General features: G+C 43.4%; 2 protein-coding genes across 5 annotated transcripts in view; both read right to left on the reverse strand.

Moving 5' to 3' along the window:
- The window catches only part of rnf123 (ring finger protein 123), a 259,771-nt gene extending 256,651 nt beyond the window's left edge, over positions 1–3,120 (reverse strand). For 2 of the 4 annotated variants that reach the window (XM_090242045.1, XM_090242042.1), the window contains exons 1-3: positions 2,903–3,120; positions 1,668–1,811; positions 969–1,056 (exon numbers count right to left, since the gene is read on the reverse strand). In XM_090242045.1, the coding sequence (XP_090098171.1) occupies positions 969–1,056; positions 1,668–1,752 (173 nt within the window). In that variant the 5' untranslated portion in view covers positions 1,753–1,811; positions 2,903–3,120. The other 2 variants (XM_090242043.1, XM_090242044.1) reach the window with 2 other exon arrangements.
- A 252-nt stretch (positions 3,121–3,372) lies between these two features.
- On the reverse strand, positions 3,373–15,758 carry terf2ip (telomeric repeat binding factor 2, interacting protein). Its single transcript, XM_021610776.3, has 7 exons — positions 15,656–15,758; positions 8,675–9,004; positions 7,290–8,070; positions 6,902–7,017; positions 6,054–6,392; positions 5,710–5,890; positions 3,373–5,388 (listed from the first exon to the last, which is right to left on the reverse strand). The coding sequence occupies exons 2-7, from the start codon at positions 8,990–8,992 to the stop codon at positions 5,252–5,254; spliced, it is 1,872 nt and encodes a 623-aa protein (XP_021466451.3). The 5' UTR covers positions 8,993–9,004; positions 15,656–15,758; the 3' UTR covers positions 3,373–5,251.
- Between the last annotated feature and the right edge of the window lie 4,205 nt (positions 15,759–19,963).

Genomic DNA, 19,963 nt, shown 5'->3' on the forward strand with positions numbered 1-19,963 from the left:
TTTTTCATGCAGAAAGAAAACCCCTGTAGATCACAACTAATTATAATCACACGGACAGGAGGGGGGTACCTGATCCTAGAACAGCACTCCTACGCTGAGATATGGCCCCAGAGCCCACGGTCAAAAGGAGTGCACTACCTAGGGAATAGGGTCCTGGTCTAAAGGAGTGCACTACCTAGGGAATAGGGCCCTGGTCTAAAGGAGTGCACTACCTAGGGAATAGGGCCCTGGTCTAAAGGAGTGCACTACCTAGGGAATAGGGCCCTGGTCTAAAGGAGTGCACTACCTAGGGAATAGGGTCCTGGTCTAAAGTAGTGCACTACCTAGGGAATAGGGCCCTGGTCTAAAGGAGTGCACTACCTAGGGAATAGGGTCCCGGTCTAAAGTAGTGCACTACCTAGGGAATAGGGCCCTGGTCTAAAGGAGTGCACTACCTAGGGAATAGGGTCCTGGTCTAAAGTAGTGCACTACCTAGGGAATAGGGCCCTGGTCTAAAGTAGTGCACTACCTAGGGAATAGGCCGGGTGTCATTTGAGACACAGACTGAGATTGCAGCCAGGAAGGGCACCGTGCCACATGGTGTGGTAATATGGCTTGTTATTAAGAGACATTGCAGGATGACTGAAATCTAAGGTCATAGAGAAATAAACACTGAATAGCATCTGTTGATGTAGCGTATTTCCTTACACGCACACACACACACACAGAGAGAAATAGAATCAAAGACACCATAGATTTTATTTCTATGGCACACGCATCACAACCAAAAGCGTAAACACACTACAAGGGCCAGTTTCCCAGACACAGATTAAGCCTAATCCTAGACTAAAAAAAGCATGCTCAAGTGGGAATCTCCATTTAAATAGTTTTAGTCCAAGACTAGGCTTGATCTGTGTCCGGGGAAACCTCCCCTCTGAGAGTAGACATTGGTTGAACCAAAGAGTTGTAGACACGAGTCAGACAGATACCTGAGGGAAGCCAGTGGGGGGCGTGGAAGGTGAGAGGCAGGAAATACATGGTGTAGGTAGTCACTCAGTAATTTCTCATTCACAAGACCTGAGAGAGGAGAGAGAGACAGACAGAGACAGAGACAGAGAGAGAGAGGACAGAATAACCTTTATCCTCCAAGTAAATGTACCAGGAATTTGACCTGTTGAAAATGGTGCCGACCACAATAAACAAGACAGAATATGTTGATGTATTATAGAGCCACTCAGTGTTCTAACAATACCTGAGAAAGACAGAGACCAAGTCCAATGGGGAAAGAATGTGAGAACAAGATGGAGGTCTACTAGGCTGGTTCCAGAACAGTATCTGATCAGCTGTCTTGTCAACTCCAATGGTCATATTCGCCTGAAAACAATGACCATAGGAGTTGGCATGACAACAAAAACAGATCTGGGACCAGGCTACTGTCTGTCCTTTCACTGTCTATCTATCCACCAATCCCTCCCTCCCCTCCTCTCGTTTAAAAACCTCATTTTTCGACCATCTGTTCCACTCCTCACCTGACTTGACTTTTGTCCTTCCATCCCTCCCTCCCTCCCAACCTGTCCTCTCCTCCTCTCATTCCTGCGCCGCCTGTCCTCACCTGACTTGACTTTTGCCCATCCATCTCTCCCTCCCTTGTCCTCTCGCCACTCATTCCTGCTCCCCCATCTCCTCACCTGTGACTTTGGGCTTGTCTGTGTCGGAGGCCAGTCTGTAGTTTCGTCGGGTCAGAGCTGTGCTTCCTCCCCCCTTAGAACTCATTCTGCCTCAGTGGGTTGGTCAGGAGATGGGTTTACCTGCCGACGTTGACCCATGCACGGCTAGGAAAAGACCACCACACTCATAATGAACCAACTTGTCCACATACTGAGAAAAGCATACGTTGTGCGTCTCAAACGGCACCCTATTCCCTTTATATTGCACTACGGACGTCGGGCCTATGGGCAAAAGGGAGTGCACTGTTATAGGGAATAGGGTGGCATTTGGTTCGTACATACTGCATGCACAAATAATGCTCTCATAAAGAGGAGCTGCTGGGAACTACGCCTGGGTTGGGTGACACGGACTAAACATTTGCTCTACTCTAAGTTAGTTAACATCGTATTACCAATGCTATAGCTTTGCATGGAATGGAGTTGACAATTTTGTCATATTAACTCGGTGGCTACGTATGTGGAATTGAGAGCAGTAACGTTTCCTGTTAACCTGTACTACAATGCAATACAATTGTGTATTGGAGTGTATACAACGCGTACGTGCACAGCAGGTGTGTAAGAGCAGAATAGGGCGTAGGCAGACACACTGTACAAGACAATACCAGTAACGTTCATTAACGTTAGCTTGCTAACTCGCAAGGCAAGCACATTTCAGCCTGAAGAGAGGCTACTGTTGCTAACTAGCTAGCTTGCTAACGTTAGCTAGCCAATGAGCCAAGCTAAGTACCTGCCTGGTGCAACGTGAACAGGTAGCTAAACTAAACATGACTTTTATAGCTAGGCTAACCAAATCACGACCGTAGTGCAAATAGATTACACATTGACTACCCACACATTAAAGTTATTGTACCTAGTTGCTAAGTTAGCCAGGTGTTGTATCCAGGGTTGCAAAACAACGTTAGCTTGCTAGCTAGTTGCTAAGGATTGTGCGGTTGTGCACAACAACAAATAACACTCACATCTCAATCAAATAAACGAGCTACAGTAGCTATGTGAATACCCAAACACTTAAAATGGAGTGACTGACTACGGCACTGATAAAGTACTTTAGCCTATGATTATTTCACGATCTTGTTCTCGGTTAAATTTGCAGGCATTTGCAGTACACGATCAACCCTTGGTTACACGGGCAGTGACAGCCATCATTGGCTTGCTCGCGTTAGCTGCTAAGTAAACTGGCTGGTTTGAACACTTACCCGGTTCCCTTTCAAGAACGCATAACACCTCAAAAAAAAAAAAAAAAGTCAATTTAAATATCAATTATGCTTGTTTGGACAAAAATGTGCGGTTAAGCACGCAGACGATCACTCCCCCCCTTTTAAAATGTTTAACAATCCTATTATTGTCAAGCGATTCCAAGTCACGGAGTACCAGATGGTCCAAAATAGATCTCATTGCAGAACGCGAATGGGCTGATGAGATATATACTCCGTCGGGGTAGTAGAAAGTGGTCCAAAAATGACACGGTGGTGTGATGTGTTGTGTTTGGTAGGTAGTATTGTTGCCATTTGTCATATATTTTGCACAAGCTACTAAATATTCTTAAAATACTGGTACTATTCGGCAACCCATATACCCAAAACTAATATGACCCATCTCCCACTAATTCACTCAAAATGCATATTATCACTAAATTGGCTACAGGAATCAAGCAAGTTAAGATTACTTATGAAGCGAATTACATCAGTTATTTTATTACATTGGCAGATTGTCACAAATCATCATATGCATACAGTATATTTCACATATGTAGCATGTTTACTATTGCAAAAAAATTCCAAACAGACACATTACAAAAGTTAAAATATTACAAGTTAAAAATGTGCCATCTTACATGGGACATGGCATTTCATAGCCCAATAATGGACTGACTATAATGAGCCCAATGTTACTCCTTTGTCCAAGGACCTAACATGTTCTGTTAAAGGTGAAGTGGCCCTGGAAGCCAAAACAGACAAAACACTCCATCTAAACATGAATCGATTCTCAATTGCAGTACGGTTCTAGAAACATAAATCCCTCTACTTTCATATCACGTCCAAAAATAATTTCACAATTTCAAAATACACACTTACACGGTTTTAACACAGTTGCATCCGGGCCATATTTTATAGTGACAACACGTTTGTGGCGTCCATCGTTTACACACAGGAGGTGAAGCTATCTAATTAGCACAGGTAGTCCACTCTGTCTTCCGTAAACAAGCTCTGTAACATGGAAATATGGCATTGTGGGAACCCTAAAACAGTGTGTATCAATTCATTTTTGACTTTTTAAAGATAAGGTCCTTACGCTTCCAAAAACAGTACCATAAGTGATGCGTGTTAAATGTTCAGACCGAGTGTCGGGGGACACTTAACAAAACTCCCCCCGTTCCAGAAGATGCCTTCCTCCAATGATTAGTGTGCAATGTAATGGAACAGAATGAAGATCAAAGGCATTTCCTGAAGCACAAACTGTACGGTTATATTAGCATCCACAATCAATCAATAAAATAAAAAAAAACATTTCATGTCAGAGACGAGAAAGAAAACGATTTAAAATTGTATAACATAACACTTTGATAACTATTGTACTTGTTGGACAAGTTCAGGTAGTCCTAGCCCTACGATAGACTAAAGGAGCCCAATGTTATTCCTTTATAGTCCAATGACGTTACGTGTTCTATTTAAAGACGAAGTGGCTCTGGAAAATGGCCAAATACTCCCAACTAAACATGAATTGATTCTCAATTTGAGGTACGGTTATAGAAAAATAAAAGTTCTCTACTTTATAATATCACATCAAAATAATTTCTCAAATGCAAAATACACAAAATAAACACTGTACTCCGTTTTAACCGGTTTCAACACAGTTGCAGCCGACAGTATTTTTCAGTGACAACACCGTTTGTCATCTTCCATTTACACACAGATGTTCGGAGACGCTGATAACTAATTAGCACAGGTAGTCCACTCTGTCCTCCGTATGTTTTCCCTAAACTAGTGCTTAAATGGAGACACGGCCCTGTGTGAACCCTATAAAAGGTGTGTATGAATTTAGCCTTCTTGCTGAAATGAAAGATAAAGTCCTTATGCTTCCAAAACCGTACCGCAAAACGATGCTCGTTAAATGTTCAGACCGAGCGTCGTGACTCTTTGACAAAACTCTCCCGTATAGAATGCGCCTTCGTCCCAGGACTCTTATTTTATAATAGAATAGAACTGCCAGTCATGATCAAGGGCTAAAGTAGTCCTTCCTGTTTTTATCCATTTGGTTAATACAACACAGGAACGCGTTCAGTAGGAAACAACATTGTAATTATTGTTAGCCCAGAGGTACGATTGTTTATGATGTGCTGGCTGCATGACATTTTGCGATTTAAAATGGTAATGTCGGACCCATATTGATCAGGACACACCGACCAAACAGGAACAATCATACCTCAAAGAATGTTGAAGAACGGTGGGTATCATTTTTTTGTGGGGGGGGGGGGGGGGGTGGAAACGTGTTGTTCAGAACTAAAGGTCGCACAACGTTGCATACTATTGAACCCCCCCCCAGTGTCACTCTGCATTGAGGAAAGCCATCCTCTTGGCCACTCCCTCTTCCCCAAACTTGTTCTGGAGTTCCGAAGGATCAGCTGACAGCAGCAGGCGGTCGTCATGACGTTCCCATCGAGGGCCCTGCTGAACCCCGTTCCCTACAATAATACAATATGACTTTAGTGTCCATATGTTACAGTGAACAATATGCGTCTTCTGTTCATTAACACACACACACTCCCCCTCCATACCTACATAGCATACACAGTTAAGAGAAGCACAGGGTCAAACAGCAGTGAAGCGACCCTGGATAGAGTGCATGTTATGGGTTACATGCCTTGCTCAATGTATTTGGGGGGGGATTTGAACCCAGCAGCCCTTCAGATCAAATCACCTTCATTCCCCCCCCCCCCATTCACCAGTCTGGGACTCAAACCGGGCAACTTTACCGCCACCTCCTTAGTCACCGGGCTACCTACCTACGTTAGGCATCATCAGTGGGTCTCTCAGGGCAGCGGAGACATCTCCACTGTTTTTCAGGAGCGCCTTGGTGACAGCGACCAGCCCCAGTTTGGATTCCCGCATCAGGCTGAGGACCAGCCGCTTGGCCTCCTGGAGCTGGAGTTGGGTGAAGGTCTGGGAAGGCTCCTCTTCCTCCGCCTCAAATTGTATCAAAACAAATTTTACAGTAAAATAATAAGAAGTAAAAGCACACAAACAGTAAAAGGGAAAAGAACCAAAAAACACAATGTGTCATAAAAACAGCATCACTGAAGCTAAAAAAAGTTATTGAAAAATCTCAATGGAGTCTGCCCCTTCTTACCTGTTGGGAGTCACGCTCAAACAGGAACAGGTGAGGAACTGTCGAAGTGGACGGGATAGCAGGGTCTTTCGGGACATGGATACTCGTTGCAGGTGCATTTGGGACCGTTGGTGCATTTGGGGCCGACCCACTCATTGCGGGACCACTGGCCTCAGGTAGTTGGCCCTCAGGCTGGGTCTCTGAGCTCTTCTCTTGGGCAGCAGGCTGGGGCTGTATCTGAGAGGAGCTATTCTCTGTCTGGGGGGCAGCTACTGGTGTCTGAGTCTCCCGGCCTGGGACTGGTGCATGGCCAGCAATCTCAGCCAGGTCTGGAGTATCATCGTCATCCTCATCCCCTGACTAGGAAAAGGAAACAACTGTCAGTACAAGGAACCAAATCCGACAGTAACGTTTGTTTTCATTTTCTGTTGCAATACCTTTTGCTACATTGTGCACTAATGAATACAACCACTGACATTCTAATACAGGTTCATGTTCAATAGGCTAAACAATAAATACAGTCATCTTTTGTATTCAGTATGAGTGAGGACAGGAGGTTTTCCCAATCTGTCCAGGGTTCTTCCTGACTCTTGGTCCTAAACAGAGGAGTTTGGACTCCAGGGTTCTTCCTGACTCTTGGTCCTAAACAGAGGAGTTTGGACTCCAGGGTTCTTCCTGACTCTTGGTCCTAAACAGAGGAGTTTGGACTCCAGGGTTCTTCCTGACTCTTGGTCCTAAACAGAGGAGTTTGGACTCCAGGGTTCTTCCTGACTCTTGGTCCTAAACAGAGGAGTTTGGACGACAGGGTTCTTCCTGACTCTAGGTCCTACATGTGTAATAACTAGCCTAGGTGTCACAGATTATCATACCTCATCTGACCCCTCAAATTCTCTCACTGCACTCTCGAGGATGCCCAGTTTTCGCTTGTTGGCCTTTTTCTTTCCCAGCTGCCCCTCTGTCGTGTTGGAGCTTGTTGCCTTCTCTCCTGAAGTAAGAACAAAATACATTTTATAACTAACAAAGAGAGAGAGAGAGAGACAGAGAGATACAAAGACAGAGAAAGTGAGAGACAAAGACAGAGAGAGAGACAGAGAGAACGTGAGAGACAAAGACAGAGAGAACGTGAGAGAAACAGAGAAACAGAGAGAGAGACAGAGAGACAGACAGAGACACAGACAGACACACAGAGACAGACAGACAGACAGACAGACAGACAGACAGAGGGTAGTTCTATCAGTTGTTCAACCCTAACCCTACCTGACGTAACAGCTGAATCCTTTTTCTCTAAGACCACCACCACTGCTCCACTATTTAACCTGGCTCTTTTAAGTGAGGGGGTGGCTGCTGCCTCCTCAGTCTGGGGATGTGTGTGTTTGCCCCCAGGAGGAGAAGGCTGGTGGAGTCTCTTAGAAGGGACCAGCTGGGGTGTTGTAGTGTCAGACTGGGCAGGGTCTGCTGGTGACTCTAGCTGGGTCGAGGGATCTCTCTCTGGTTCCACAGTTGATTCCTCTGTTCCCGGTCCTTCAGGACAGCACTGAGCCTGGTCTTTCTGAGGGGACTTCTGTGGGAGTTGGAGACCAGTGTCTGATGATGATGATGATGATGCCCGAGGGAGTTTGGATTCAGAGGAAGTCTTTGAGGAGTCTGACTCCTGGGCCAACGGCATAATAATATCAGGCTGTCGAGAGTTTTTCTGAAGTGAGGAAGTCAGTGGTGGGATGTCTTTCTCTCTCTCTTTCTCAAACGAGTTCCCTCCTTTCTCCTCCGAAGCAGCAGTAGCGACAGTTTTGTTCCTTCCCCTGCCGTCCCGAGGCTCAGGTTGTCTTTTAACGAGCTGTTTAAGGTAACGGTCCTTCATCGACTGCCAGCTGTGACAGGTCAGACCATTCTTCGCCATCTCCTGCCACACCTTGTTCCCATGCGACTCACGCTTGTGCTCACAGATGTACGTCATAATGGCCTTATCCTCCTCCGGAGTGTAGCCCATTCGTCCGATGCTACCTACGCTCTGTTTCGCTGACCTGGTCTGGACGTTCGCCTGTACATAGGGAGAGAGTTCATTGTTATTGTAATGGTGAGATGTTATGCATGTCCTTGGTGTAAAACTGTGTCACTCATCATTGTCGTCGATCCATTCTGGACTATCCGTAACTACGGTAGCATCCACGTTAATGTATTAGTGTTTGGAAACATATCCTATTCTTTTTGTGTGTGTGTGCGACTCCAAAATGCCACAATACACTATTTAAAAATGAATTTATTTTCAAACACAACTTAAAAACAAACAGCAAATGCATCCAACAAGTTTGTAGAGTCACCAGCTTGATGTAACCATTGTGTGCTAGGAATATGGGACTAAATACTAAACTTTTGACTACTTAAATAGACATATAACTGAATTTGTCCTCATATTTTTGGTCCCTTAAAATGGCGGGGGGGGGGGGACTATGACTATGGATGGAAATACTATCAAATAAGTCAGCACTTTAACCTCAGTAATTTTATCATCGAAAGTACTGGAGTACAGAGCCAAAACAACACAAAATGTGTCACTGTCCCAATAGTTTTGGAGCACACACACACACCCACCCCGCACCTGGTTAAATAAATCCTGGGGAGAACCCTTCTCTGTATCAAGTTACCTTTACGTTGTCAGGCTTGAAGCGGTAATCCTCCACCTCCAGCTGCTGGTTCTTCTCCACGCAGTCCCGGATGTACTGGGTGGACACGTACCAGTGGGCTGCCGAACCCGCAACGGACCCCATCTCCTCTGGGTCAATCAGTAGGAAAGCCCCAGGCTCCTGGGCCCTGCACACCAGGCCTCCACCAGCCTTGATGACGGGCTGCAGTCGAACCTTGGTGGGACCGGGGCGTAGGAAGAATTGCATGGGTTCACCGTCTACCGTCAGGAACAGGACAGGGGAGATGGGAGAGGACCTACCTCCTAATCTGGACGACATGGTTGAAGGAGCCTACAGAAGAACAACAAAAATACAAATGAACTGCACTTTCAATCATACGGATGAAGTTCGGATAAATAATAGCAAGTGCTCGACTTGTTTGAATAAGGAAGCTACAGTAAACATTGCTACGTGGAGAGAACTGCCTGCAAACGATGAAGTAGCTAGCTGACTTATCATCTCTATTTCAGAAACGGTAACACTGCTGTAAACATTTTTCAGTTTTGATATTGGGAATATTGCCTAGTTTAATAAATGTTAAATAAAACAGTTAAAATATATATCCACACGGGAAGAGCTCCACCTAGTGGAAGGTATATACAAACAAAGTGCAATATTGTAAACATTTTTCAGTTTTGATATTGGGAATATTGCCTAAATAGTGTATTATATTATTATTATTATTTTTATTATTATTATATTATTTAACATTTATTGTTAAATAAATATTGTAAACATTTTTCACTATTAGAGTTCAAAGCCGTCTGGATGTAGAGTTAGAGAACATTTGATTCTGAATAAATAACCACAGCTGTAATAGGATACATATCTAAAATACCCCACAACACCTGTCTGTAGACCTGTAGCTCATCAGGACAGTGATCTATTGGGAAAAAAAACACCCATAACTGGAAATAGTCATGTAAAAAAAATCTAATGGGTGGGGTCAATGACCTAACATGGTTTTACAGGTGGGCATTTGTCATTGAGATAAGAAACTATTGAAAATTAGATGTGTACGTGAAAAAAATAAAAACAATAAATAAATAAATAAATAAAAACATTTTGTTCTATGTCATTTCAGCAAGATATTGTTTAGATTGTTCTGAAATTGTTTCTGTATTTAGAAACAAATGAGATTGGTATTTCTGAAACTTTATTTTGTGGAAATTAAATGCTATCATCTTGGGGAAATTAAGCTCACTGATCCAAATTGGCCATTTTAATTTATAGAATTCAGATCATATTGAGTCAATATAGTACCAAACATCCCATTCAGACCAAACTTCATCTGACTAGGGATGTGACAAATTCAAATGCTTTCTTAACATTTAAACAGCCATTTATTTATTTATCCTACCACTACTGAACCTGTCCTACCACTACTGAACCTGTCCTACCACTACTGAACCTGTACTACCACTACTGAACCTGTCCTACCACTACTGAACCTGTCCTACCACTACTGAACCTGTCCTACCACTACTGAACCTGTACTACCACTACTGAACCTGTACTACCACTACTGAACCTGTCCAGTCACTACTGAACCTGTCCAGTCACTACTGAACCTGTACTACCACTACTGAACCTGTACTACCACTACTGAACCTGTACTACCACTACTGAACCTGTCCTACCACTACTGAACCTGTACTACCACTACTGAACCTGTCCTGTCACTACTGAACCTGTACTACCACTACTGAACCTGTCCTACCACTACTGAACCTGTCCGGTCACTACTGAACCTGTCCTGTCACTACTGAACCTGTACTACCACTACTGAACCTGTACTACCACTACTGAACCTGTACTACCACTACTGAACCTATACTACCACTACTGAACCTGTCCTACCACTACTGAACCTGTCCTGTCACTACTGAAACTGTCCTGTCACTACTGAACCTGTACTACCACTACTGAACCTGTCCTACCACTACTGAACCTGTCCTGTCACTACTGAACCTGTACTACCACTACTGAACCTGTACTACATTACTGTACCTGTCCAATCACTACTGAACCTGTCCTACCACTACTGAACCTGTCCTACCACTACTGAACCTGTACTACCACTACTGAACCTGTACTACCACTACTGAACCTGTCCAATCACTACTGAACCTGTCCTGTCACTACTGAACCTGTACTACCACTACTGAACCTGTCCTACCACTACTGAACCTGTCCTGTCACTACTGAACCTGTACTACCACTACTGAACCTGTCCTACCACTACTGAACCTGTCCTACCACTACTGAACCTGTCCTGTCACTACTGAACCTGTCCTGTCACTACTGAACCTGTACTACCACTACTGAACCTGTCCTACCACTACTGAACCTGTCCTGTCACTACTGAACCTGTACTACCACTACTGAACCTGTACTACATTACTGTACCTGTCCAATCACTACTGAACCTGTCCAATCACTACTGAACCTGTCCTGTCACTACTGAACCTGTGCTACCACTACTGAACCTGTACTACATTACTGTACCTGTCCAATCACTACTGAACCTGTCCTACCACTACTGAACCTGTCCTACCACTACTGAACCTGTACTACCACTACTGAACCTGTACTACCACTACTGAACCTGTCCAATCACTACTGAACCTGTCCTGTCACTACTGAACCTGTACTACCACTACTGAACCTGTACTACATTACTGTACCTGTCCTGTCACTACTGAACCTGTACTACATTACTGTACCTGTCCAATCACTACTGAACCTGTCCTGTCACTACTGAACCTGTACTACCACTACTGAACCTGTACTACATTACTGTACCTGTCCTGTCACTACTGAACCTGTACTACATTACTGTACCTGTCCAATCACTACTGAACCTGTACTACATTACTGTACCTGTCCTGTCACTACTGAACCTGTACTACATTACTGTACCTGTCCAATCACTACTGAACCTGTCCTGTCACTACTGAACCTGTACTACATTACTGTACCTGTCCTGTCACTACTGAACCTGTACTACATTACTGTACCTGTCCAATCACTACTGAACCTGTACTACATTACTGTACCTGTCCTGTCACTACTGAACCTGTACTACATTACTGTACCTGTCCAATCACTACTGAACCTGTCCTGTCACTACTGAACCTGTACTACATTACTGTACCTGTCCTGTCACTACTGAACCTGTACTACATTACTGTACCTGTCCAATCACTACTGAACCTGTACTACATTACTGTACCTGTCCTGTCACTACTGAACCTGTACTACATTACTGTACCTGTCCAATCACTACTGAACCTGTCCTGTCACTACTGAACCTGTACTACCACTACTGAACCTGTACTACATTACTGTACCTGTCCAATCACTACTGAACCTGTCCTACCACTACTGAACCTGTCCTACCACTACTGAACCTGTACTACCACTACTGAACCTGTACTACCACTACTGAACCTGTCCAATCACTACTGAACCTGTCCTGTCACTACTGAACCTGTCCTGTCACTACTGAACCTGTACTACCACTACTGAACCTGTACTACATTACTGTACCTGTCCAATCACTACTGAACCTGTCCAATCACTACTGAACCTGTCCTGTCACTACTGAACCTGTACTACCACTACTGAACCTGTACTACCACTACTGAACCTGTACTACATTACTGTACCTGTCCAATCACTACTGAACCTGTCCTACCACTACTGAACCTGTACTACCACTACTGAACCTGTACTACATTACTGTACCTGTCCAATCACTACTGAACCTGTCCAGTCACTACTGAACCTGTCCTGTCACTACTGAACCTGTACTACCACTACTGAACCTGTACTACCACTACTGAACCTGTACTACCACTACTGAACCTGTCCAATCACTACTGAACCTGTCCTGTCACTACTGAACCTGTACTACCACTACTGAACCTGTACTACATTACTGTACCTGTCCAATCACTACTGAACCTGTCCTGTCACTACTGAACCTGTACTACCACTACTGAACCTGTACTACATTACTGTACCTGTCCTGTCACTACTGAACCTGTACTACATTACTGTACCTGTCCAATCACTACTGAACCTGTACTACATTACTGTACCTGTCCTGTCACTACTGAACCTGTACTACATTACTGTACCTGTCCAATCACTACGGAACCTGTCCTGTCACTACTGAACCTGTACTACCACTACTGAACCTGTACTACCACTACTGAACCTGTCCTACCACTACTGAACCTGTACTACCACTACTGAACCTGTACTACCACTACTGAACCTGTACTACCACTACGGAACCTGTCCTACCACTACTGAACCTGTCCTACCACTACTGAACCTGTCCTATCACTACTGAACCTGTACTACCACTACTGAACCTGTCCTGTCACTACTGAACCTGTACTACCACTACTGAACCTGTACTACCACTACTGAACCTGTACTACCACTACTGAACCTGTACTACCACTACGGAACCTGTCCTACCACTACTGAACCTGTCCTACCACTACTGAACCTGTCCTATCACTACTGAACCTGTACTACCACTACTGAACCTGTCCTGTCACTACTGAACCTGTACTACCACTACTGAACCTGTACTACCACTACTGAACCTGCACATAGAAACACATTGTGCTTATTTTGGACAGATTTTGGCGAGCCGTGAGAGTGAAACCTCTCACTTCGCTTCTTCCTCTCTGACGAAGTTGACTACAAATACTAAGTTGCCAATGACTTTGCAATTGTTACAAACAAGCGAACAGTTAAAAAAAAAAATATGTCTGCATTAAAATATACACAAAGTACAGGCTTTTGGCCTATATATTTAAATCCTATTGAGTTATATTTTGCTAATTGTAGGCTACTGTCAAATTTTGGTCTCAATATATTTTAATGATGTGTAACGTGTGCAAATGTTGATGTGCTAAAATCGTGATTTAGTGCATTATAGGATAAGCATTACAATACTCCTCCTCAATATTTGCAGTCATAGGTGATAATACTGTATCTCTCGAGGAGCTGATCCGTCCTCAGTATATAGTGGAACAATTCTAATGCAAAGGTAACATCTGAATGGAGAAAGCATTGTCGTTCTTCTTTCCATCCTGTCAGTATCGACACATACTTCAACGACGTTCGCTCTCCATGGAGGTTTTGGGAAATTCCCTTGTAAGGAAAGATGCATATTTAAAAACACTCGATAAAACCTCAATTATATCGCTATTGGGAAGCCGGGTCCTGTGCGTTAGAGAAGAGACAAGTTTCCTGTGTGAAGCTAGCCACAATAAAGATAAGACACAATAGTGGAATTTGCATTTTGCCTTCAGGTCCCCCATTGAAAGTGATTCAAACGGATAGTGTAATCGTGCCATATTTGGTCTAGATAATGGTAAACAAGGTTGGAATGCTGTTATATAAATTAAACAAAAGACAATCATTTCACACAAAAAAGTTTGTTTTTTTAAATCAGTTTTGTTGATTGTTGATGTATTAGACTTCAGAATTGTAGTGAGTCCATACTTACATCGTAATGTACAGCCTTACCCGTGGATCTTGGGTCCATACTTACATCGTAATGTACAGCCTTACCCGTGGATCTTGGGTCCATACTTACATCATAATGTACAGCCTTCCCTGTGGATCTTGGGTCCATACTTACATCGTAATGTACAGCCTTACCCGTGGATCTTGGGTCCATACTTACATCATAATGTACAGCCTTCCCTGTGGATCTTGGGTCCATACTTACATCATAATGTACAGCCGTACCCATGGTTCTTGGGTCCATACTTACATCATAATGTACAGCCTTCCCTGTGGATCTTGGGTCCATACTTACATCATAATGTACAGCCTTAACCATGGTTCTTGGGTCCATACTTACATCATAACGTACAGCCTTCCCTGTGGATCTTGGGTCCATACTTACATCATAATGTACAGCCTTACCTGTGGATCTTGGGTCCATACTTACATCATAATGTACAGCCTTACCTGTGGATCTTGGGTCCATACTTACATCATAATGTACAGCCTTACCCATGGTTCTTGGGTCCATACTTACATCATAATGTACAGCCTTAACCATGGTTCTTGGGTCCATACTTACATCATGATTTACAGCCTTACCCATGGTTCTTGGGTCCATACTTACATCATAATGTACAGCCTTAACCATGGTTCTTGGGTCCATACTTACATCATGATTTACAGCCTTACCCATGGTTCTTGGGTCCATACTTACATCATAATGTACAGCCTTAACCATGGTTCTTGGGTCCATACTTACATCATGATTTACAGCCTTACCCATGGTTCTTGGGTCCATACTTACATCATAATGTACAGCCTTAACCATGGTTCTTGGGTCCATACTTACATCGTAATGTACAGCCTTCCCTGTGGATCTTGGGTCCATACTTACATCATAACGTACAGCCTTCCCTGTGGATCTTGGGTCCATACTTACATCATAACGTACAGCCTTCCCTGTGGATCTTGGGTCCATACTTACATCATAACGTACAGCCTTCCCTGTGGATCTTGGGTCCATACTTACATCATAACGTACAGCCTTCCCTGTGGATCTTGGGTCCATACTTACATCATAACGTAGGAGTAATGTTACTAGCTAAGTGACAACTCTTCACAGTTGTTTTCTGTAGGTGTCATTGATTAGGCTGATAACCAATTTCATAGACCCGAGATCCATAGGTAAGACTGTACATTGCCTACTGCACAGATAAGAAGGGTAACCTATAAATATATTTGGATACTGGGGCAGTACTGTTAGATCGCTAGCTAACGTTAGCTAACTAGTGGCTAGCTCGCAAACACTGAAAGTTGTGGATAGAAGCTGCAGTACGAAAAAACTGATAATCATAACAAACAACTAGACATTAATTCGTACAAGTGTTGCAGAAAACCTACCTGATGTTTTCAAAGATTGATCATCCAACTCGGAAAATATCCACAACTTTCAAATATCACGTCCGAGGTGACATGCGCATGCGTCATACTCTTCTTCTACATTGACGGACGGAACGTAACATGTCGCAGACCTGCTGTTTGCTGACTACCGCCACCTTGCGTTAGCTTAATGATTTCAACCACTAGATGGCGACAAAAGTAAATCAAATCTCAGCTCATTTACTGACGATTATGGGTAGTATTCATGAAGTGTCTCAGAGTATGACTACTGATCCCACCCCCACTAACCTGTCAGAGATTTGATTACTAAGAGGGGATTAAATGTTTGTTTTGGTTAGGATGAGATACCCCCCTGCTGACAGAGCAGGTAATACAACTCTAGACCCTGGATTTACTTTCACCAACAGTCTAGAGATGTTCTGAATCTCACACACACACACACACACAGAGCGCACACACACACACACACACACACACACACACACACACACACACACACACACACACACACACACACACACACACACACACACACACACACACACACACACACACACACACACACACACACACACACAGCGCGCACACACACACACACACACACACACAGAGCGCACACACACACACACACATGGACACACACGTGCGTGTTGCATCATGAGGTGTCACATATATTGTTTCCCAATAGATCATGCCCACTGCCATAGCCTACCGAAGAGAATGACCACATCCAAAATGGGGCCCGATTCCCTATATAGTACACAAGTTTTGACCAGGGTCCATAGGACCATGTAGGGAAAGGGAGCAGCCATTGACTCCTTATGGAAAAAAATATTAAAATGAAATGTGAGTAACTAAAGTGTGAGTGAGTGTCTGGACATAATGAGATTTTTATTTTATTTAACTCAGTTAAGAACAAACTCTTATTTTACAATGACAGCCTACCAGGAAAACAGTGGGTTTAACTGCCTTGTTCAGGGGGGAGAACAACATATTTTTACCTTGTCAGCTCAGGGATTAGAGCCAGCAACCTTTCGGTTACTTGACGAACGCTCTAACCAATAGGCTACCCTGTAGTACACTTTTTACTGAACCTGTATTCAAAATAGGAGGAGGTTGAAATAATGACTGAAACATTAAGGGGCATCATATAGATAGCAATTGGTTCCTTTAAGATGCCCTCTCTGTGTGTTTAATTGGTTCCTTTAAGATGCCCTCTCTGTGTGTTTAATTGGTTCCTTTAAGATGCCCTCTGTGTGTTTAATTGGTTCTTTTAAGATGCCCTCTCTGTGTTTAATTGGTTCCTTTAAGATGCCCTCTCTGTGTGTTTAATTGGTTCCTTTAAGATGCCCTCTGTGTGTGTTTAATTGGTTCCTTTAAGATGCCCTCTGTGTGTTTAATTGGTTCTTTTAAGATGCCCTCTCTGTGTTTAATTGGTTCCTTTAAGATGCCCTCTCTGTGTGTTTAATTGGTTCCTTTAAGATGCCCTCTCTGTGTGTTTAATTGGTTCCTTTAAGATGCCCTCTGTGTGTTTAATTGGTTCTTTTAAGATGCCCTCTCTGTGTGTTTAATTGGTTCCTTTAAGATGCCCTCTGTGTGTTTAATTGGTTCCTTTAAGATGCCCTCTCTGTGTGTTTAATTGGTTCCTTTAAGATGCCCTCTGTGTGTTTAATTGGTTCATTTAAGATGCCCTCTGTGTGTTTAATTGGTTCTTTTAAGATGCCCTCTCTGTGTGTTTAATTGGTTCCTTTAAGATGCCCTCTCTGTGTGTTTAATTGGTTCCTTTAAGATGCCCTCTCTGTGTGTTTAATTGGTTCATTTAAGATGCCCTCTGTGTGTTTAATTGATTCCTTTAAGATGCCCTCTCTGTGTGTTTAATTGGTTCCTTTAAGATGCCCTCTCTGTGTGTTTAATTGGTTCCTTTAAGATGCCCTCTCTGTGTGTTTAATTGGTTCATTTAAGATGCCCTCTGTGTGTTTAATTGGTTCTTTTAAGATGCCCTCTGTGTGTTTAATTGGTTCATTTAAGATGCCCTCTGTGTGTTTAAGAGTTTAGAAGCTGTTGAGACTGTTAATATACATATCGTTTATAAATCAGATTTATATATAAATATTCCGCCCTCAGGCCCCATATTCCCCCTCAGTCCCCATATACCCCCCTCAGTCCCCATATACCCCCCTCAGTCCCCATATACCCCCCTCAGTCCCCATATATCCCTCTCAGGCCCCATATACCCCCCTCAGTCCCCATATATCCCTCTCAGGCCCCATATACCCCCCTCAGTCCCCATATACCCCCCTAAGGCCCCATATTCCCCAATCAGTTCCCATATACCCCCCTCAGGCCCCATATTCCCCCATCAGTTCCCATATACCCCCCTCAGTCCCCATATACACCCCTCAGTCCCCATATACCCCCTCAGGTCCCATATACCCCCCTCAGGTCCCATATACCCACCTCAGTCCCCGTATCCCCCCTTCCTCAGTCCCCATTATAACTTCTGATAGTTAGTGTGTCAACTGGTTAAATGGAAAAGAGTGATGTGGTTGCCATTTTAGAGCCCCCAGCAGTAATCTTCTCTTCAGACTTAAGCATATTTTAGCAATTACATTTACTTATGATACTATACTCATATATACGTATATTTAAAACCCAAATACTTTTAGACTTTACTCAAGTAATATTTTACTGGGTGACTTTCACTTTTACTCAAGTCATTTTCTACTAAGGTATCTTCACTTTTACTCAAGTCATTTTCTACTAAGGTATCTTCACTTTTACTTGAGTTATTTTCTACTAAGGTATCTTCACTTTTAATCAAGTCATTTTCTACTAAGGTATCTTCACTTTTACTCAAGTCATTTTCTACTAAGGTATCTTCACTTTTACTCGAGTTATTTTCTACTAAGGTATCTTCACTTTTACTCAAGTCATTTTCTACTAAGGTATCTTCACTTTTACTCGAGTTATTTTCTACTAAGGTATCTTCACTTTTACTTAAGTTTGATGATTGGGTATTTTTTCCACCAATCCATTTAACTGCAGGGTACTCCCACATTAAATTAACGAATGTGCCTACCTGATTTACGGAACACACTGAACAGCTGGGAGTTGAAGCAAATGTTATTAAATAGTTTTGATGTCTTTCACTTTTATTCTACTGTGTAGAAAATAGTAAAAACTTCAGAAAAACCCTTTAATGAGACGGTGAGTTCAAACCTTTGACTGATTCTGTATATTTGATCCTTCTCTACATACCTACCAGTCAGACTGACACCAGCCAGGAAACATACCTACCAGTCAGACTGACACCAGCCAGGAAACATACCTTCCAGTCAGACTGACACCAGCCAGGAAACATACCTACCAGTCAGACTGACACCAGCCAGGAAACATACCTACCAGTCTGACTGACACCAGCCAGGAAACATACCTTCCAGTCAGACTGACACCAGCCAGGAAACATACCTACCAGTCAGACTGACACCAGCCAGGAAACATACCTACCAGTCTGACTGACACCAGCCAGGAAACATACCTACCAGTCAGACTGACACTAGCCAGGAAACATACCTACCAGTCAGACTGACACCAGCCAGGAAACATACCTACCAGTCAGACTGACACCAGCCAGGAAACATACATACCAGTCAGACTGACACCAGCCAGGAAACATACCTACCAGTCAGACTGACACCAGCCAGGAAACATACCTACCAGTCAGACTGACACCAGCCAGGAAACATACCTACCAGTCAGACTGACACCAGCCAGGAAACATACCTTCCAGTCAGACTGACACCAGCCAGGAAACATACATACCAGTCAGACTGACACCAGCCAGGAAACATACCTACCAGTCAGACTGACACCAGCCAGGAAACATACATACCAGTCAGACTGACACCAGCTCTCTAGTCGTTATGGGGTATTGTGTGTATATTTATTCCTTTTAAGAATAAGACTATAACGTAACAAAATGTGGGAAAAGTCAAGGGGTCTGAACACTTTCCAAATGCACTGTACCTATCAGTCTGACTGACACTAGCCAGGAAACATACCTACCCATCTCTTCAAACATCTTAATTCCTAGATCTCGTCTTCATTGTTCATTTTTTTACCCCTTCCCTACCTATAGAACCTATTGCCTCCAACAAACACATTGTGATTGCTGGCCAGTTTCCCTAAACCCAGCTGGAGTAACCGTCTGGAGGATGAGTTCTGGTCTAGGATTCATAGTTCCATACTCTAAAGCAACAGCTGGTGTGGGATACAAATGCCAGGTCTGTACTGTGGGCCTGTGAGGTT

This window comes from Oncorhynchus mykiss, chromosome 7, assembly GCF_057628025.1.
Source record: "Oncorhynchus mykiss isolate SJ-2025 chromosome 7, ASM5762802v1, whole genome shotgun sequence".
NCBI classification, from domain to species: Eukaryota; Metazoa; Chordata; class Actinopteri; order Salmoniformes; family Salmonidae; genus Oncorhynchus; species Oncorhynchus mykiss.

Bases quoted from the DNA above. Each gene is read 5' to 3' on its own strand.
- terf2ip (XM_021610776.3), bottom strand. From the start codon at position 8,992: ATGTCGTCCAGATTAGGAGGTAGGTCCTCTCCCATCTCCCCTGTCCTG. The intron at 5,891-6,053 runs GTAAGAAGGGGC...ATACAATTTGAG, and splicing joins TTGAGCGTGACTCCCAACAG to GCGGAGGAAGAGGAGCCTTC. The intron at 5,389-5,709 runs GTAGGTAGCCCG...GTATTATTGTAG, and splicing joins ACTGATGATGCCTAACGTAG to GGAACGGGGTTCAGCAGGGC.